Below are 20,028 nucleotides of genomic sequence, written 5' to 3'. Positions count from 1 at the left end.
TATTATAGTAGTTATATTCTTGTACATAGGGGGCAGTATTATATGATTTTACATAGCACATAACATTATGGCAGTTATATTATAGTACCTAGGGCCAGTTTAATTTTGTTGTCAACCTGGGCCAACGATACAGGAGTTACAAGTTCATGGTGTAACCACACTTATCTTAGTTTGTGCGGATTTCACAACTACTTAGGGCTCGTTCACATCTGCGCCCGGTCTCCGTTCTGCAGGTTTCCGTTTCCTTGCACAAAACAGAGGCAGGTGACGGAAACCTGCAGGACTCTTTCATACCCATTCATTTGAATGGGTTTGAAAGACGTCCGGCCGTGAGCGCTGCTGAGAGCGTTTTATGCTCTCCGCCGCGAGACCGTTTTTTTTTTTTAAATCGGACACAGAGTCGGACATGCAGTACTCCGTGTCCGATTTAAAAAAAACGGTTTCGCGGTGGAGAGCATAAAACGCTCACTGCCGGACCCGGTCTGACAGCTTTCCGTCTTCTGCATGCAGAAGACGGAAAGCTGAGAACGGAGATCGAATGCTAGTGTGAACCTAGCATTAGAAATATGTCCAGAGCTGCTGTCACTGCCCTCACTCCTCCTGGCAGTTCACACATAATGCTTTTCTTTGGGGGAAAAAATTGAAATCAAGCGCAGAAAGAATAAAGAAATGAATATGAAACCGGTGATCCATCATGTAGCATTATGTGACAGAAATTCTAAATTAAAATGATATATGGATAGGTTTCCTCTGTATAAAGATGGTAACGTCTAATTGCAGGAGGGAGGTCTGACCCGAACAACATTAAACTATCATTTCTCTTTTTGCTTTCATAGTACGTGGCCCACAGAGAACATTCTGTAGATGAACGGACTCTCAGGATGACAGAAAGTCTCACATATTGGTGCAGGTCTAACAAAGTACACTCCTGTCTATCATTTCATCGGAGACTCTCTGGTTCACTGATCCCCAAGAGAGTCCAAAGCACAGAAGCAGCGCCGACACACTGCACATTTCACCGAGAACCTTTAAATGGAACGAAAGCAACGCACTGAAGGCCTGGTAATGCAGCCGTAACGCTCATGACAACGAAACGGTGAAGGGAGCGCATGAGATGACAGGAGATGGAGTGAACCCCTGAGCAGAGAAAACTCGATTTAACTTTTTATCTTGTGCTTTTCTAGAGACCATATAGAGGTCACCTCAGTCAGCAAATACACCATAGAATAATCTACATGAAAAGCATAGAGGAGTTACTCTACTAACAAATGACATATATTGTACTGATAAAGAATTGCATCATGTATTGTATTTAAGAGCAGCATTCACTATTCTGCTGGTGGAGTCAAGAGGGGAAGGGAGTACATCAGCTCTGCCAATGTGTGCGCCACCAGAGAAAGTGGTGTAAAATGATCGCAAATCTATCCCACAGTTTACATATATTACATTAATTCTCTAGCACTGATCCTAAAGTACATCCTGTGTTATACTCCAGAGCTGCGCTCACTATTCTGCTGGTGCAGTCACTGTGTACATACATTACATTACTTATCCTGTACAGATCCTGAGTTATATCCTGTATTATACTCCAGAGCTGCACTCACTATTCTGCTGGTACAGTCACTGTGTACATACATTACATTACTTATCCTGTACAGATCCTGAGTTATATCCTGTATTATACTCCAGAGCTGCACTCACTATTCTGCCGGTGCAGTCACTGTGTACATACATTACATTACTTATCCTGTATTATACTCCAGAGCTGCGCTCACTATTCTGCCGATGCAGTCACTGTGTACATACATTACTTATCCTGTATTATACTCCAGAGCTGCACTCACTATTCTGCTGGTGCAGTCACTGTGTATATACATTACTTATTCTACCATACCTAAGCCTGCTATGCTAGTATTACATATTCAATATACAGTATTATGGCAGGTCTATAATTAGAACTGGCATATAGAGGCTGCTGCACTTATTCTGTATACTATGTAGTAGATGGTAGTAGCAGCCTAGTCTATGCAGTGACACAGGGGTCCTCAGCGACCATTAGACTGAGGGTGGGATACTATTCTCTAGATCAGCTGAATGGATAGGGTCAGAGTTGCACTGTGCCTTTCCTCTCTTTCTATTGGTCATTATGCTCAGGAGACAAGGCAAAAATACTGTAAAAAAATAGATGATATCACATGGTTGCAATAAGGCAGCAATACTTACCTACTCTCCATAGGCATCCTGTTTTCAGGATCACCATGTACACAATAGGTATGTCCTTACCTGCTGGCCTCTAGCCGGGCTTGCTGCAGCTGTTGCTGCTTCTCCAGCAATTTGACCTCCTGCTGCGCCAAAAGCTGCTGTAACCGTTCCTTCTCTATCTCCACCTCCAACTTTTGCAGCAGCAGCTCCTGTTTCCGCTGTTCCGATATTCCTTTGCTAGCGGCTTGATCTTTCGTCTTCACTTGTTCTCCATTGGTTACTCCAGACATGGCGGAGCATCTGGAGACAGAGCAGTCTTCTTGAGGTCGTACAAGTGACGTATCAGGCAGGATTCCTCCTGGGGTATCGTGCACTTTATGGTGTAAGCAGCAATGGGGCACTGGTGGCTTTAAGGCACTGCTGCAGTGATGGCTGCACGGGAGGTCTGTGTAGTGCATGTGAGGTAAGTGTGCACCAGGGCATTTACTCTGAAGACCGTTTTCGGAAGGACACCTATCGTGGACACATTGGTAACCATTCCTAGGTGTGGGTTCACTTCTGCAGAGTGGCTGGGGTACAATAATGGAGCATAAGCTTCCACTTTCACTGCTGGGTTTGCGGTTCGGCGGGCCCAGGTAGGAGCCATTGAGTTCACTTGCTGTAGGTTGGCGCAGGGTTTTGGGAACCTTTAAAAAGGGGAATAAACAGAAATTAGGGTTACATGCTCTCGGAAATTACAATCATCATAACCCAAGATTTATGGAGATCCCTCTTTACTACATAGGCTACCACCAGCTCTCCAAGCAAAACATTTCGGGAGCGTACACAGTAACTTTATCTTCAAATCAAAGAATTATTTCCATAGCTCCGCTTGCTGTCAGTAAATATTAACACTATCAACTATACCCCTAGGAGGCTGAACACCTATACTTACCTGGATGAAAGGATGAAAAAAGTCTGCATTCACTGACAGCAAGCACAGTATATCAGAAATTTGTAGTGATTTTTCTGCATACAGTTTAACTGATGCAATTCTGACTGACTGCCGCCACCACTAGAGGGAGCACAGGAGCTTAATGCATGCAGTTTGTGCACTGACCTCTTCAAATCAGAATGCATTGAGCTCCCCCTAGATTAACAAATACTGATGTGTACTGACCATAGCCAAAAATGGGTGCTCTGGAAGACATGGCGACACCCTGGGTGCACTGAACAGCTCATTTGTATAAGGGTTATAATTCAGTTTTCTAAACAGCAATATGCAGCAGTCTGACACCTAAAAGGTCTGGTCACTGTCACTGACCACCCCTATAACATCATAGAAGTTATTTAGATGAGACATTAGTAGTGGACTTTCTGTACGTCTATACCCTTAAAGCCTATAGTGTACAGTACCTAGAAATCCATAGCGCAGGAGAAGGGAAGAAACTTTTCAATATACTTCACTAAAGAAAAGTGTCCGTGTCTTTCAAGGGATTCTATCACTAGTGTCAGTGGTTTTGAAATCAAGACATGCCTGGATAGCCTTTAAAAAGGTACTGGTACTACTACTGGTACTGATACTACTACTAATGGTACTACTACTACTACTAATGGTACTACTACTTCTGGTACTGGTACTACTACTACTGGTACTGGTTTTACTACTACTGGTACTGGTATTACTACTACTGGTACTGGTATTACTACTGGTACTGGTAATACTACTACTGGTACTGGTATTACTACTACTACTGGTACTACTACTGGTATTACTACTACTGCTATTGGTAATACTACTACTGGTACTACTACTGGTACTGATAATACTACTACTGGTACTACTACTGGTACTGGTATTACTACTGGTACTACTACTACTGGCACCACCCTCCATTTACTTATTTAAAAAAAAAAAAAAAAAAAAAAAAAAAAAGCACCTAAGAATCTCACAAACTCTTGCCACTAAACCTAAAACTGTTTGTCCTTTTTCCTGTAGAGGTACCAAGGATCGTAGACAGAATGATCTGGAGCAAACCAAACTGAGTTCTATGGGGGGAGTTTTCTAGACTTGCTCTGTAACCTGTGCAGAGTTCATTCAACAGAGAGGGGAGTAAATACCGTATATACTCGAGTATAAGTTTTCTAGCACAGTTTTTGGTTTTTTTGTTTTTTTCTTGAGGGGGGGGGGTGTCCTATAACCAGCCGAATAGTAATCTCCGATAAAATAGTGAAAAAAAAAAAAGACGCTTAAAAAAAATATGTAATAAAAAAATAAAGTAAATAAATGTTCTAAATCCCTCCTTTCCCTAGAATACATATAAAAGTAGAAAATGACTGTGACACATACACATTAGGAATCCCTGTGTCTGACAGTGCCCGGTCTACTGAATATAGGGGATCTGCAGTGCTCCTGTTCCGTCAGGAAGGGGTTAATAGAGCACTGCAGATACCCTATATTCAGCCAGACTGAATTCCAAGTGTGTGTGTGTGTGGGGGGGAACCCAATCCTCAAGCTCAGGGAAGGGGCAGACAGACAGACAACCAAAACACCCCCTCCCCTTCCCCAACACCTACTGCACCCAAAAACTCTGACCATTTTAATTCTTGAAATTTTCCAGTAGCTGCTGCATTCCCCCCTCGGCTTACAGTTTTCCCAGTTTTTTGTGGTAAAATTAGGGGCCTCGGCTTATATTCGGGTCGGCTTATACTCGAGTATACAAGGTAAGTTGTGAAATAACCAATAGTGACTGGTGGATTGTGTGTCTTATCTACATATACATCATAGCTGTGATCATAAATGTACTGATAAAAGTGAGGTGACTGTAGTAACAATTCTACAAAAAAAAACAGGAAGTGTCATCATATTATACGGCTTAGTGGTTAGAGTCTGGACTGCAGGATTTTTAGGAGTTTTTTTAAAATATAGATAAAAACGTGGAAATTTAAAAAAAAAAATCACCAAAAATTCTTTAAATCATGTTTTTATATTAATTGTATTATATTTTAACAGTAGGTCATAGATTACATAGATCACCGATAACATATGTTAACATATAACAAATTTAAAAAATTGTACTAAAAATTCTTTTAAAATAAGTTTACCATAAAACTTAATTAAAAAAAAAAATACATAAAATAAAAACTTATTTTCTGGCAATGCATTTCCTTTGAGACTTTGGTTCCCCATATCCTTAAATAGAAGGCCTTCCTTTAGTAAAGTGCCAGTTCCTCTAAGCCACAGCATAACCCTGGATGACTTGAGACATTTGTTCGGGGCAGTGGTTTCACCCCTCCCGTGGTCGTGTTATACCGTACGGTCTACCTCGCAATATGAAGGGCAGAACCCGGAGAAGTGGAATATGTTCTGTAACAGCTGCACAATGAACGGTGCCAACGTCCCGCTCCGTATAAATGGCCCGCAATCTCCCCGGTATAATTACGTGGTGCACACTGGCGTCTTTCGCGAGGCGATCATCAAGGTAGATTACCTTCGAGTTTCTGAACTAAATACTTACAGGTGTTGCATTATCCTTTATTACATACAAACTTCTGTCTCTTAACAAGACACGGCGGCAAATGAATGATCTCGCCGATGAATTATTCATGAGCGTTTCGCAGCGTGCTCGCGGCGTCATCCATGGCCTTTTCCAGGTCATATGACACCAATTAGAGCAGAATTTTAAATTATTCAATAACTTGAACTCTCCTGTCGTTTAACATATAGATATCAGTGCGGTAAACAAGTTAAAGCTAATGGGCCCTGGGGGTTTGCTCTGCTCGGCTTTAAGCTCCGAGGCTGCTGCTGGAACAGACAGCGAGAAGGAAAACACTTGCAATGTTTTAATAAGTTCTTAGGCGTCCCTGCGGGAACAGTGCACAGCTCCTGCTCCCCGTATCCAAAATAAAATGATTAAGGTTATTAGCAAGGAGCTTTTTAAAAAGGAGAGGAGTAAAGGGAAGGGGGGCGAGGAAGGGAAGCCGAATAACTTTGCATGAAATCTGCGCCTAGGCGCCGCGGCAGACAAGCGCCAGTCATTGCTGTACTGACAGAAGGCGACAAAACATCTGTGTAATAGGCACGGGCGGGCGGCTCCTGTGCCCCTGGTGCGGGTAGGTGGCAACGCTCTATAACAACCTTTTTTGACGATTTATGCCAAGTCCCCTCGTTGCCGGAACGCCGCTTTTTTTTTTCTATTTTTGCAGATTTTGCTGTAAGAATGGCTACAAAAGTTATGGGGTATACATAAGATGTTCAGGCTAGTTCACACGAAGTTAGGTGTCAAGAAATTTGGTCAGGAAAAAATTCGCTTCAGGAATTAGGAAATGGTATTTTTGAAGCTTTTTTTTTTTTTTTTTGAGCGTTTTTAGTTTTGCGTTTTTTTTTCCTCCAGCAGTTTATGGACACTGAAAAAACTGCTAGTGGCAAAAACCGCGACCAACACCACGTCAAAAACTGCTAGCGGTTTTTCCGCCTCCCCTTGACACCCATTGGTTTTTGCTGCCTGAACAAAGGTTATGTTTAGAGATGAGCGAGTACTGTTCGGATCAGCCGATCCAAACAGCACGCTCCATAGAAATGAATGGATGCACCTGGTACTTCCGCTTTGACGGCGGCCGGCCGCTTAACCCCCCGCGTGCCGGCTACGTCCATTCATTTCTATGTGAGCGTGCTGTTCGGATCGGCTGATCTGCGCCATTTTGCCCCGTGTGAACTAGCCCTAATGGTATGGAGTCTTTTTGCAGGCTAAAAAGTTCAGCTTCAGGAATTAGGAAACAGTTTTTTTTTTTTTTGTTTTTTTTTACATGATGTGGTTTTTGCTGCGTTTTTTTTTTTTTTTGTTGCGCTCCAGAACACTGTATGGGAAAACTTCCCTTTAAAAAAACGCTGACTGTTGTTCATGCAGTTTTTGCAAAAATGCATGAGAAACTGCAAAACAAAACAAAAAAAAAAAAAACACCACATTGCATCCTTTCTGCCTCCCATTAATTTCAAGGCAGAATCCGCCTGAAGATGGGTAAAAAAAAAAAACTGCTACTGAATCCCATTGAAATGCATAGGAGGCGTTCTTTGAGGCCGGTTCGGCCGATCTGTGTGAACATACCCTTATAATTCTCCTTCCAGGTCCAGCCTTTGGCTTACAAAAATGAAAACCTCAACAAAAAAGCGGGGTCTCAGCCTTAAGGGCCAAAATCCCATGTAGCATAAACGCCACTGTGTTTTATATGACCTGCAAAGTGGATGGGATTCTGGCTAATCCCATCCAAACGTTCCAGAAAAATATCAGCGACATTGCGTTTTTTTAAATCGTACCGCGTCAATTAAGTCCATGGAAACTTCTTGCTGCGTACTTTATGCAGGACTGCAGCATAAACCATTTTCCTTTATTTGGTCAAGTTTATTCAAATCAAAAATGTTTTAATGGAAACCTTTTTTAATTTTTTACTTAAACTTATGTTTTTGTTTTTTTCTCTACTAGGGAAAGCATTCCAATCCATTACCGGCCATCATTGAAAGACCCAATAGGAATAACGTAGTGCAGCCCTGATAGGTAAGAGGTCTTTATTAGGGAACTGGTAGTCTAAGGCTGGGTTCATACGGGGTATTTTGGGCAGGATTTTGAGGCCGTATCAATGGGGGCTGATCAGGTCTTTTTTCTGGGAGCCGTTTGTTTTGGCTTCCGGAAAAAAGAATGGACATGATCATTCTTCAGGCCGAGTCGCTTCTCGAATCCGCCTGAAGACACTCCCTCCTCCCGACTAGGTCCGTTAATTTGGGCCTAATCCGGAGCGGAGTGAGCGACTGGATGCCGGGTCATCCAGTCGCAGCTACCGGAGCAGCCTCCGCCTCAGGTTCCGGACCAAAATACCCCGTGTGAACCCGGCCTAAGTAAGCCTACGGCATCCCTTCAACTATTCAGAGAGAACTTGACAAAGGTGTGCGGTTGATACTGACCCCCTGATCCCATCTGTTATGTCGGCTGACCAGGAAGGACTATGAGGAGCGCACCATGTCAGGCTAGTCAGAAATTTAGCTGAACGTTTCAGTAGAATTGAAGTCATATACTGAATATACAACTCAGAAGCGTGGCAGTGAAATAACATTTAATTTTTTTTAATTTTTTTTTACAATCCAGTAGTGTTTGGATCATACAGTTTGACCTTCTTCAGCCACGGATTGTACTTGGTATAATAAACTGCATGTAGATGAGCGCTCAGGAATTATATAGCGGTATATGGCGTTGACGACTGAAAACCAGGGCTGCGCCCATTATATATTCTAATTCTTATCTCGTGTAAAAGTTTTGTCCTCGAGGTATAACTTTCCGACAGCCGATTAGAGGGGGAAAGGAGGAGGGGGAACCCGCCTTTCATTTCACGTGGCCGAGGCGGCTCTGGAGGGACGGGGGAAAGTGATGGCGGTGCGGAGTGATCACAGCTGGACACCCAGTAATTATAATCCTCCTGCATCTATTAAAAGTCATTATACGGCTCATGATAAATTGCAGCTCCCTGGAAATACAGATAAGTTTCCTGCCGCAACATCTCAGGGTCAAAATCAAATAATTAAAGTATTTGTTGGGCTGGCGACTCCTATAAGTAATTAAAGTGATAGAAAAGCTCTCATCAAGCAATAATGTAAATGGGATGCACTTCACTTACAGCTCCCGGGAGCATTCGTGACGGGGAGTGAAGGTGAGACATGCCGACAAGAGCAGAACTCAGGCTGCGCACATCAGCCCCTTCTGCTCTGCCGTCATCTAGGCTGGGTTTTATGTAAGGCCTCGTACAGTCTGTTGTTCTCATTCATCATAGGATGCGATCAAGGGACATTAAAGGAAGTCAGGCACCTGCCCCAAGACACTTCTGTATTACAGAGCACATTACAGTAATAGTAGTGTAGGAAGATTTGGAAAGAAACAATTTTGAAGTCTTATGCAAATGAGGCAGTATGTGCACTAGAGGCGGAGCTTCAGCTCCTAGGAGCACTGATCTAGGCATGTAGACCCTAAGGGTAAGTTCATGCGGGGTTTTTTGGTCCAGAACCTGAGGCCGCCTCAGGTTCCGGACCAAAATATGGGTAGCTGCGACTGGATGCCAGTTCAGTGCACCGGCATCCAGACGTGCACTCCGCTCCGGATTAGGTCCAAATGAATGAGCCTAGTCAGGAGGAGGGAGTGTCTTCAGGTGGATGTTGTGAGGCGAATCCGCCTGAAAGAATGAGCATCTCGCTTCTTTTTCTGGGAGCCAGAACAAACTGCTCCCGGAAAAAAGAACTGATTTCAATGGGAGCCGTCTTTTTGGTCTTGTGTGTGTGTGAATGGACCCTTAGCGTCCAACACCCAGACCCTGCACAGATCAGCGCCTATTTCAGTAACAGCCATTCTTATTGCTGCACTCGCTATATATAACAGCTTCCAGTCATTGGAGGATGCTGTAATAGATGATCAGTGCGGGGTCCATGTGTCAGACCCTTACCACTGTGGATGGGTCATCATTAGAAAATATCAATTTGGGTACTGAAAACCCCTACAAAAACAGGTTTTCCAGGAAATGGATCGATTACTTGTGGGAGGCCATGGGATTTTAATAAAAATAAATAAAGATGTAGACCCTTCCTTCCCCAATGCTCCGCTGTCTGCCACTGGTGCCCATTTGGTCTCATCCCTGGGCCACCTTATGGGACGTCTTGCACCCGACTGCAGAAGCAGAGGTCAAATTTAATTTCCAACGTGTTAAAATTTCCTTCTATAAGGGGGGGGGGGGGGGGGGAGTTTGTATGTTCAACTCTGCAAGGAGTTTGTATGTTCTCCCCGTGTTTGCGTGGATTTCCTCCCATTCTACAAAAGACATACTGATAGGGAAAAATCTACATTCTAATCCCTATATGGGGTTCACAATCTACAAAAAAAAAAAAATTCTTTCAACTAGGGTTCATTCACACTGGGAGGCTTTTTTTCCAGCGCTGAAATTCCACACCAAATTCAGCGCCATTGTCCTCCCTGTGAATGCACCCTAATAGTGCCAGGAGCATTAACACATGCCATCCCTGAACGTACAGCCTGCACCATCACCATCGTAGGGATTGTCAAGGACTAGGATATTGATGATTTATCCATAGGTCACTGTTCTTGAGGGAAACAACAACTACTACTACTACTGGCACTAATACTACTATTACTACTGGTACTACTACTACTACTACTGGTATTACTACTACTACTGGTACTACTACTACTGGTACTACTACTACTGGTATTACTACTACTGGTATTACAACTACTACTGGTATTACTACTACTACTGGCACTAATACTACTATTACTACTGGTACTACTACTACTACTACTACTACTGGTATTACTACTACTACTGGTATTACTACTACTACTGGTACTACTACTACTACTGGTACTACTACTACTGGTATTACTACTACTACTACTACCGGTATTACTACTACTACTGGTACTACTACTACTACCACTACTCAGGAGTGACATCTCACCCATTGGTCACATAGCCGTGCTGCAGCTCAGCCCCAATCAAATAAATTGGGCTGAGCTGCAATACCAAGCACAGCCACTATACAACATACCGGTGGTCAGTGTCCGTTCCATAAAACGACTTCATACTAAAATAAAATACATGACACTTGGCTATTGAATAAAACCCCTTACATACGCCTTACTGAAGCATATGAGTGTCGTAGTGAAGACGGGGGTAGTAGTGGTGCATTAAAACAATAAATACACACATCTCAATTTGCCATAAGCCAACTCAAAAATCAAGAACATGAAAGCTAGTGGACTGAAACAGAAAAGCTGAATCTTGTTACTTTGGCTAATGCCTCCATCAGCGGCCCCTGGGGCCTATTCTCTACCACGGAGTGACTAAGCGCACACATTATGCCATCTTCCATCCCAATGCAGGGACATTACACAAATGAAGAATTATTGTTCTCCGCCGACAGCAACAAAGCAGTTACTGCCGCAGCCAGTGGCTATGACTCATGGCAACCACAAGGGGTGTGAGACTGGCACAGGCGCTCATTAAAAGTAATCATCGGCCCCGTGGCTGCCGACTTCATACAGACAGAGCTGCTGACAGCGGAGAACGCCACCTGGCCTGGGCGCCGCAGCATTTACTCCATGGAACGACCTCCTATCATTTCTTGACAGATGAATTGTTTGGATTCTTAACGTTGCGCTGAGTCTATAGATTTTTGTTAATTTTTTTTTTTTTTTTAATTTGCCGATCCTTTAGGACATATGCCCTGTATCCGGTCATAAGAAGGAAGTGAGACGGTGGGGGAGACGAGGGACTTATTTGCACTTAAGTATGGTTTTATTTAGTACTGATGTTAATGGGAATGTATCACCATTTATTTTTTTAACCAGAAAATTGCTTTATTTTCTGATTGAAGATTTTTTTTTTATTCTATTTTCTGCACATGATTATGGGTCAGCCATCTGGCCTGAGTTTCTCCTATTCTGCTCAGTTAACAGCATTTTGAGCTATGCTTTACAGCACAGCATCGGCTATAGGCAGCAATAGACTATTGGGGTCTACAGGAGAGTGTTATAGATGTGTCCTGTGCAGGGAGGGGGAGGAGATGAGCGGTGACATCTAGTGGTGTATGTAATCATGGGTCAGTGGTGTTATCTATAGAGGTGTAACGTTCTTTGTGATGTAAGTGAGGTGACTGCTGCAAACACGACCTCTACAGAAGTGGCAAGTGTCAATCTACTATTAGGCTTAGGGCCACAGTGAAAATTGTAGGTCATAGTAAGAATAGATCAGGACATCAAAAATTCAGGGTTGAGGAGATATTGTCACTCCATAGGGAGGGACCACCATTTCGGTGTATGGAGTTTTATTAAGCCATGAGCGCTCCACTGTGCAAAGGAACATGGGAAGAATATGCAAATCTGACTTCCATGATGTAATTAGGAAGCCAGTGCCTCAAGTATGCAGCCCAATAGAGGGCGCTCACTGAGAATGTGCAAGTCTATCTTCCATGATGTAATTAGGAAGACAGATTTTCAGTCAAGCAAACCTATAGAGGGCGCTCCCTTTAACATAAATTGTGTAGAAGATCGGGGTCACGCTTGTATGCTGCTGCTTTATTGTATCTCAATGGGACAGCCGGAGATAGCCAAGTACAATGTCTCATAGACATTGAATGGAGTAGCTTGACACATGTAAGACACATATATACACTCACCGGCCACTTTATTAGGTACACCTGTCCAACTGCTCGTTAACACTTAATTTCTAATCAGCCAATCACATGGCGGCAACTCAGTGCATTTAGGCATGTAGACATGGTCAAGACAATCTCCTGCAGTTCAAACCGAGCATCAGTATGGGGAAGAAAGGTGATTTGAGTGCCTTTGAACGTGGCATGGTTGTTGGTGCCAGAAGGGCTGGTCTGAGTATTTCAGAAACTGCTGATCTACTGGGATTTTCACGCACAACCATCTCTAGGGTTTACAGAGAATGGTCCGAAAAAGAAAAAACATCCAGTGAGCGGCAGTTCTGTGGGCGGAAATGCGTTGTTGATGCCAGAGGTCAGAGGAGAATGGCCAGACTGGTTCGAGCTGATAGAAAGGCAACAGTGACTCAAATAGCCACCCGTTACAACCAAGGTAGCCAGAAGAGCATCTCTGAACGCACAGTACGTCGAACTTTGAGGCAGATGGGCTTCAGCAGCAGAAGACCACACCGGGTGCCACTCCTTTCAGCTAAGAACAGGAAACTGAGGCTACAATTTGCACAAGCTCATCGAAATTGGACAATTGAAGATTGGAAAAATGTTGCCTGGTCTGATGAGTCTCGATTTCTGCTGCGACATTCGGATGGTATGAGCATCGTTGCAACGCCAAAGCCTACCTGAGTATTGTTGCTGACCATGTCCATCCCTTTATGACCACAATGTACCCAACATCTGATGGCTACTTTCAGCAGGATAATGCGCCATGTCATAAAGCTGGAATCATCTCAGACTGGTTTCTTGAACATGACAATGAGTTCACTGTACTCCAATGGCCTCCACAGTCACCAGATCTCAATCCAATAGAGGAGCATCTTTGGGATGTGGTGGAACGGGAGATTCGCATCATGGATGTGCAGCCGACAAATCTGCGGCAACTGTGTGATGCCATCATGTCAATATGGACCAAAATCTCTGAGGAATGCTTCCAGCACCTTGTTGAATCTATGCCATGAAGAATTGAGGCCGTTCTGAAGGCAAAAGAGGGTCCAACCCGTTACTAGCATGGTGTACCTAATAAAGTGGCCGGTGAGTGTGTGTGTATATATATATATGTATCTGGTATCCCCGTTTTCGAGTGGAGAAAAAATGTCGACCTTGCAGGACTTTTTCTCTGTTCGAAAATTAAGGATACTGGATGGACAACAACCAGTTTTGCTTGTTTTTTGTTTTTTTCACATTGAGGTTTATGGAAAGCGGATTACAAACGGATAGTGATCTGTTTATATCCGTTTTGCAATCCATTTTTCCCCTCTACACATGCTCAGAATGAAGCAGGGGAGAAAAGAAACACTTTTTTTTTTTTTTTGCACAGACTCCCATTGACTGACAGTCTAAAAAGACGGATTCAGGTATCCTCTCTATAACTGTTTGGAATCCTTTTTGTAGCAAAGCGATTTTCTCTTAAGGGGGCGTTCACACTACCGTCTATGTCCGACAGCTAGTGTCCGCTGCTAATGTCCGTTCAAAATCTTGTGCGGACATTAGCATCGGACACTAGCTGTGTCTGACATTTTTCATTGATTTAAATGGACATGGGGTGCGTTCTTTTACTGTCTGTGGGTGTCCTTAACTGTCCGAAGATGTCCAACTTTTCAAGCCGACAGCAGAACCTGACATGTCGGGTTTTGCTGTCCGCTTGAAAAGTTGGCCAAAAAGTGTTACGATGCAACAGTGGAGCGGAGCCGTAACTGAGGCGATGTTTGCACTCCTCCATTTTACTCCTTTTCCCCTATAATTTTTACAAACAAGTAGTAAAAATGGCGTAAAAATAAATACAAAATAATAAAATTTTTGAAAAACACTAGAGCCCTAGAATAAGGACAGAAGGAGAGTAGCAGCAGACATATCGTCGCGTATCGCCACCATAGCTCTAGGGGAACGTAACATTGCAGTTTTCCAAATGTTCAGGTATATTCAGCCCCCCCCCCCCCCACACCATACGTGAGGTATTTAACCATAGAGCAAAAGCCCCTCGGAGAAACACGTCTGCTCCAGTTCAGAGCTTTTAGGCTGTTTTCTGTTAATAGGTCACGAGTGCTGTAAATTATTAAAATGGAACTTTGTTTAGAGATCAGTAAGGTGGCGATTGTCAGACAGACGGCTAAATAGAGGATAGATGGCGAAGAGGTAGCAGAAGACGCCACCGTGTAGGTTTTACTTTTCCTCCCGCTCTCCGCCTGTACTCGGCGTTATGAAGATGTCACATTTTTAAAAAACATTTAAAATTCTAATCGTCTGGAGAGCGGATTCATCTAAAATTTATTCTCGGAGACTGATATTTCGCCGGCTGCCGCCATCAGCGCTGATTGCTCTTATGTGTAAGCTTTATTCAACTTTGTAAAGGTTTTACAATACAGAGGATGACATTTCGGGGCCCGGGCTCGAGTGTGTCATTAAAATGAGATTGAAGTAGGAACATTTACACTTTCCTCGGAGATGCTTGGTTTGTTAGGGAGGATGCAGCCAGCGGAGGAGGAAGGACGGGAGATGTAGACTCTTTACTATCTGGATGAAGCCTTTGCCTCCTCCGTGGCTTTTGTCTCATGAGCTTGTTGTTGATCTTGTGTTTTATTGTCACAGGGCGGCATTTTCTATGTATAGATCAGGAAAAAACACACATTTTTGTGGCCAGATCCAGATCTGTCCAATAACCTATTCTGATGAGGTTTGTTACGGGTCACTCTCGTCTTTTGTCAGGTTTTATCTATGTCCAATTAGATTTGTAGATTAGTTTTGGCAAGAGTAAGCGTGTGTGTGTGTGTGTGTGTGTGAGAGAGAGCGTGCGTGCGTGCGTGCGCGTGTGTATGTATATATATATTACTTTACTGTGTAAGCAGCCATTTTCTTGTGGCCGTGTGGCATGCGCAGTCGGCTCTGCCCAAGGCCTAGAAGATTGAAACAATACAGGGAGAGGCCGTTCCAAAAGAAGAGGGAAGCAGCGCTGGAGAGAGTTCTCTCGCAGCATTAGGGACGCCCCCAGTGCTGTTTGAAGGCTGGGGCCCGCCCCCAGTGCTGCAAGAGAACTCATTTGCATACCGAAGAAAACCGGGATATCTACCAAACGGCGGCACGGAGAAGACATCTAAAGGTAGGAGAAGAATAGCCTTTCTTAAGGCTATTCCTACGAGTTAGTCAGAAAAAAAGGGTATCCAATGAGAGAATCCTTTTAATGTTATGTTCACTCTACTATTATTACAGTCCATTTTGGTCGTCTGTCTGACATGGACGGTAGAAGAGTAATGGAGCCCCATCCATCTGTGTCCATTCCCATTGACTATAATGTAAAAGTGTGACACATACGATCTTCCGCCATGTTTACTTTTGCTAAAAGAACTTTCTTCCATCAGTAAAGTAATAAACAAGATGGAAGAAAGCATCCCTCATACATATTACACAAGGGTGAACACAAGCGTACACCAAATGGAGGGGGCCCCATCTGTCATTTAATGTCCGTTGCTTTCACCCCATGACAGATGACAGCAATGGACATTAAACTAGGATAGTGTAAACCCACCCTTCTTACCCCAAACAAAATTGCTTAGTCGGGGCAGGTTGTCACACTTTTATTTCATGACAACTGTCAACAGATATTTCGGAAATAATTTAGATATTTTTTTTTTTTTTTTATGATACTGTGTCTAGATATTGATATAAAGTGCTAATTAATTTCCCTGCTTTTCTTATGACTCAGTCTCAATGTCCACCTAATGTGTCTTAGTGCTGGTGGTCGCACATGCTCAGTGACTCGGTCCCGCCTCCTGGGAAATCCAGCTGTGTTTTCCTACTCTAGGCATTGATAAGCTGGGGAGTTCATACAACAGAACACGGTAGGCAGCCGGCTGTATTATATGACATTAGAATATAAAGAAATGAGTTAATGGAGTACCTGCAAGGAGCCACATTTATTATGATAGCTTCATACCTGCATCAGGGTGTCCATTGTTCTGGTCCGTCAGAATTTAGCTGTGTGCCTTAGGCCCAATGTCAGCTCATGCCTCTGTCTGCCTGGGGCCTTAAAGGAATTTAGAGAGACTTCGGAGAGGTCATCAGTATCAGAGGGGCTGTCCACCAATGTTTATCAGATGTTTGAAGCTTCTGCTTCCCATGCCATGTGACCTCACGTTCATCAGCCGCGTGGCCTATTTGCAGCTCAGTCCCATTACAAAACGAAGCACAACTGCTATAATGTATGGAACGATGTTAGATAAGCTTTACAGATGGAAGAAGGCCTGCTTCCGCCACGTTGAATACATTAAAGTCAATGGTAAAAGAGGAGGCTCCATTTGTGTCCGCCACTATCGCTGTTAAAATCTGTTCTCAACCCATGACGGATAAGAGCAATAGACTTTCACAACAGTAGCACGAATGTCCTCCAAGACCACCAATAGTTGGTGTAAAGTTAGACAATAGTGTCAAACATAGCTTGCAAGGTGTTTCATTCAGCATCAGCCACCATGATATATTGGAAGCATCTTTACCCTTCGTTCACATCTGCGTTGGTATTCAGTCCAGGGGAGTCTGCATGGGGACCCTCCGAACAGAATATGGAACGCAACTGCAAGCGCTGTACAGTAAAAGAACACAGACCCCAAAAACTATAATGGGGTCCATGTGCTGGTCGTGCACTACCCACATGAATCATGCGGACAGGAAAGTAGATTGTGAACTACTTTCCTGTCCGCATGATCCCTGCGGAGATCTGGCGGGAAGCACATGGACCCCATTATAGTCTATGGGGTCTGTGTGCTTTCACTGGCACATCGCTTCCAGTTGCGTTCAATATTCCATTCGGGGGGTCCCCATGCAGACTCCCCCGGACGGAATACCAACACAGTTGTGAACGAGGCCTTACACTGTCTGGACTAAGGGCAAGTTCACATAGTGTAATTTGGTGCAGATTTTGATCTGAGAGAAATATTTAACATCAAAGCAAGATGCTTAAAAAATAAGCGAGATCTTGGCAGAGAACCCACAACATGAGACCCATTCATCTGAGAAAGTGAAAGCCGGAGGGGCGGAAAGCGGAGAGGAATTTGTGGCGGAAGACCTCCAATTCCTGCTCACTTTCCGCTGTATGAACATACCCTAAGACACGAATGGTCGAGCTGCTGCGTCTTCACTTGTTTTACTTATGGCACCACAAGTATCAGCACTTTTATTTCTCTTCTGCACAATGACCTAATCCTTGGCATAGGCGGCACATGAGCTTTGTCGCTGAAACCCTTCCTGTCCGCCTTCTCTCAGCATTAGTATAGACTTTGCTCTGTGTCCAACACACATTATCTGCACCTCCGCAGAGGCGAGGCGATTTGCATAATTGATTCAACCATTAAAATGTCCTTTCGACTGTATTAGAAAATATACAGTGCGCTAATTGCTCTTCATTAGAAAACAAACAACGGCTCTCCCTGACCCTGCCGCGTGGTACTGACTACAGGCCTGTGCCAGCTCCGCTCATCTCCAAAGGCAGTGAAGCTTGCTGGCCCTGTGCGATGCTCTGCAGAGCGGAGGGCTGAGGAGAAGGCTATGACGTGGCTCACCTGCTGGGGTCGGCTGCTCCCGGTGCTCAGCTCGGAGACAGACAGGTTCAGCTTCTCCTGCTGCTCTGACAGGTACTTCTGGTACAGGCTCAGCAGCTCCTGGCACTCCCGGTACTGTTGTTGCAGAGGTGGAGATGTTAGTTAAGGGATTTCTGACACAAAGGGGGGAAAAAAAAAAAGTAAAGTGAAACGTTTCATGTCAAAAAAGAAGCGGAATGACAGTGCCCTGACTACGCAGCCCTGCGCCTGCACATCAGAGATGTCTGCTCATTGTAACAGAACCAACATGGGGGACACGGCAAAAGATCACAGAGTAAACAGACTCGACAGGAGCGCCCCCCACTGCTGCACCATACCCATTACAGAAGCATCAGCCACACCGTGGCCTTTATAACCTGCTATGAAGCAAAGATCGCTGGTGGTGTGCCCCCTGCTGGTAGGATAGGGCTGAAAAACCACAGGCCTTATAGAAGTGTCACCTGCTGGGGCATCATCTACACCTCAAGTCACCATTATGGGAGTCACCGCGTCTGCGGGATCTCTAGTCCAGGTCATCTCTGCGGCATTGTCACTTCTAATCTAATGAATAATACATCTTACTAATCCTACTAATAATATAATATTATAATGTGAAAGTTTGTGTGTTTGGATGTTTGTTCCTCAATCACGGCCAAACTGCTGAATGGATTTGGCTGAGATTGCACACATACCTGTTTGGTGACCGGGAAGGAAACATAGGCAACTTCATAGGCCACTCCATCTCCCGACCGCTACCGGAGAACGTGTGGTCCTGCTACGCTGCAGGACCTAAGATGACGTCATCCCTGGCTTTAGTAGGGCTTCGATAGGTCTGCTGCATCCTGTGGGCGGCCGATGAACGAAGTGCGAGCCAGAAAACATGGCGGCGACTCGCCGCTCCGGCGCGACACATGACATGCTCCGGACACAACGGTGCATACCCACAGCTGCGGAGTGAAGCGGACACGCGGCCTCACTCGCTGTGGCAGGGCAAGTGGATTGGCTGTGTGAGTAACCACGGGGGACTGTAGTGTTCGGTGCCGGGGGCCATGGTATAGGACTTTGGGGGCCCAGGGGGTCGTGCAGGAGGGGAGGGGGCCGCGCAACAGTGGTTTGGGGAGCCAGAGGGGTGCCCAGGGCCCCCTTACCAGGGATGCCGTGGGGGTAGGGTTGTCCTATCCTGCTCCTACTTAAATGTGTGTGTTTGGATGTTTGTTACTCAATCACGCAAAAACGGCTGAACAGATTTGGATGAAATTTGTCACATAGATAGTTTGTAACCTCAATTAACATATAGGCTACTTTTTATCCTAGTAAATGATATGGCTTCACGACTGTTATGAATTTATTTTCACATACTATATTCCACTGCTCTTATCGCAGGTTCTGATAAAGTCAGGTCTGTTATCTCTCTACGTAAACACTCAGCTAACCTTCAGTCCATTCTGTACAAGCATTTGCATATTATCTGATCTGCTCCAGGCAGAGCTCACACACTGGATGGGAAAACACCTTTAATCCTTTAATCTAATTTGTTGCAAAATTCTAAAACAACAAAAGCTATGAATGTATCCAGAAGTCACACTTGAGTTCTCCTCAAGTGGAGCTGACTGGGATCATCTGCGCCAACAACACGCTCATTATATGGCGTCCCAGAGAGCTGCTTAGATGCCGGAACAATCACAGGCACAGTGCAAGGAACAAGTTCAGTGGCAGGCCAGCTTAACAGCTGCCAAAACGCCAGAGCAGGCGGATCATCGATGCCAACAACATGCTCATTATATGGCGACCCATTGAGCTGCTGAGATGCTGGAACAATCACAAGCATGGAGTGAGGAACGAGTTCAGTGGCAGGCCAGCTTGACAGCTGTCGAAACGCCAGAGCAGGCAGATAATCGACCCCAACAACACGCTCATTATATGGCGTCCCAGCGAGCTGCTGAGATGCCAGAACCATCACAGGCATGGAGTGAGGAACAAGTTCAGCAGCAGGACAGCTTAATTTCATAA

The 20,028-nt window shown here is 44.4% G+C and overlaps 1 protein-coding gene across 1 annotated transcript in view; it reads right to left on the bottom strand.

The window, feature by feature from the left end:
• KIAA1328 (KIAA1328 ortholog) overlaps positions 1–20,028 on the bottom strand; it is a 118,426-nt gene that overhangs the window by 42,101 nt on the left and 56,297 nt on the right. Inside the window, exons 6-7 of the mRNA XM_075269737.1 lie at positions 18,001–18,128; positions 2,284–2,888 (exon numbers count right to left, since the gene is read on the bottom strand). Coding sequence (XP_075125838.1) covers positions 2,284–2,888; positions 18,001–18,128 — 733 coding nt within the window. The remainder of the gene's footprint in view (positions 1–2,283; positions 2,889–18,000; positions 18,129–20,028) is intronic.

Source organism: Leptodactylus fuscus, chromosome 1, assembly GCF_031893055.1.
Source record: "Leptodactylus fuscus isolate aLepFus1 chromosome 1, aLepFus1.hap2, whole genome shotgun sequence".
Classification (NCBI taxonomy): domain Eukaryota; kingdom Metazoa; phylum Chordata; class Amphibia; order Anura; family Leptodactylidae; genus Leptodactylus; species Leptodactylus fuscus.
Note: the sequence above shows the minus strand (reverse complement) of the source record. Positions and strands in the feature narration are given on the sequence as shown.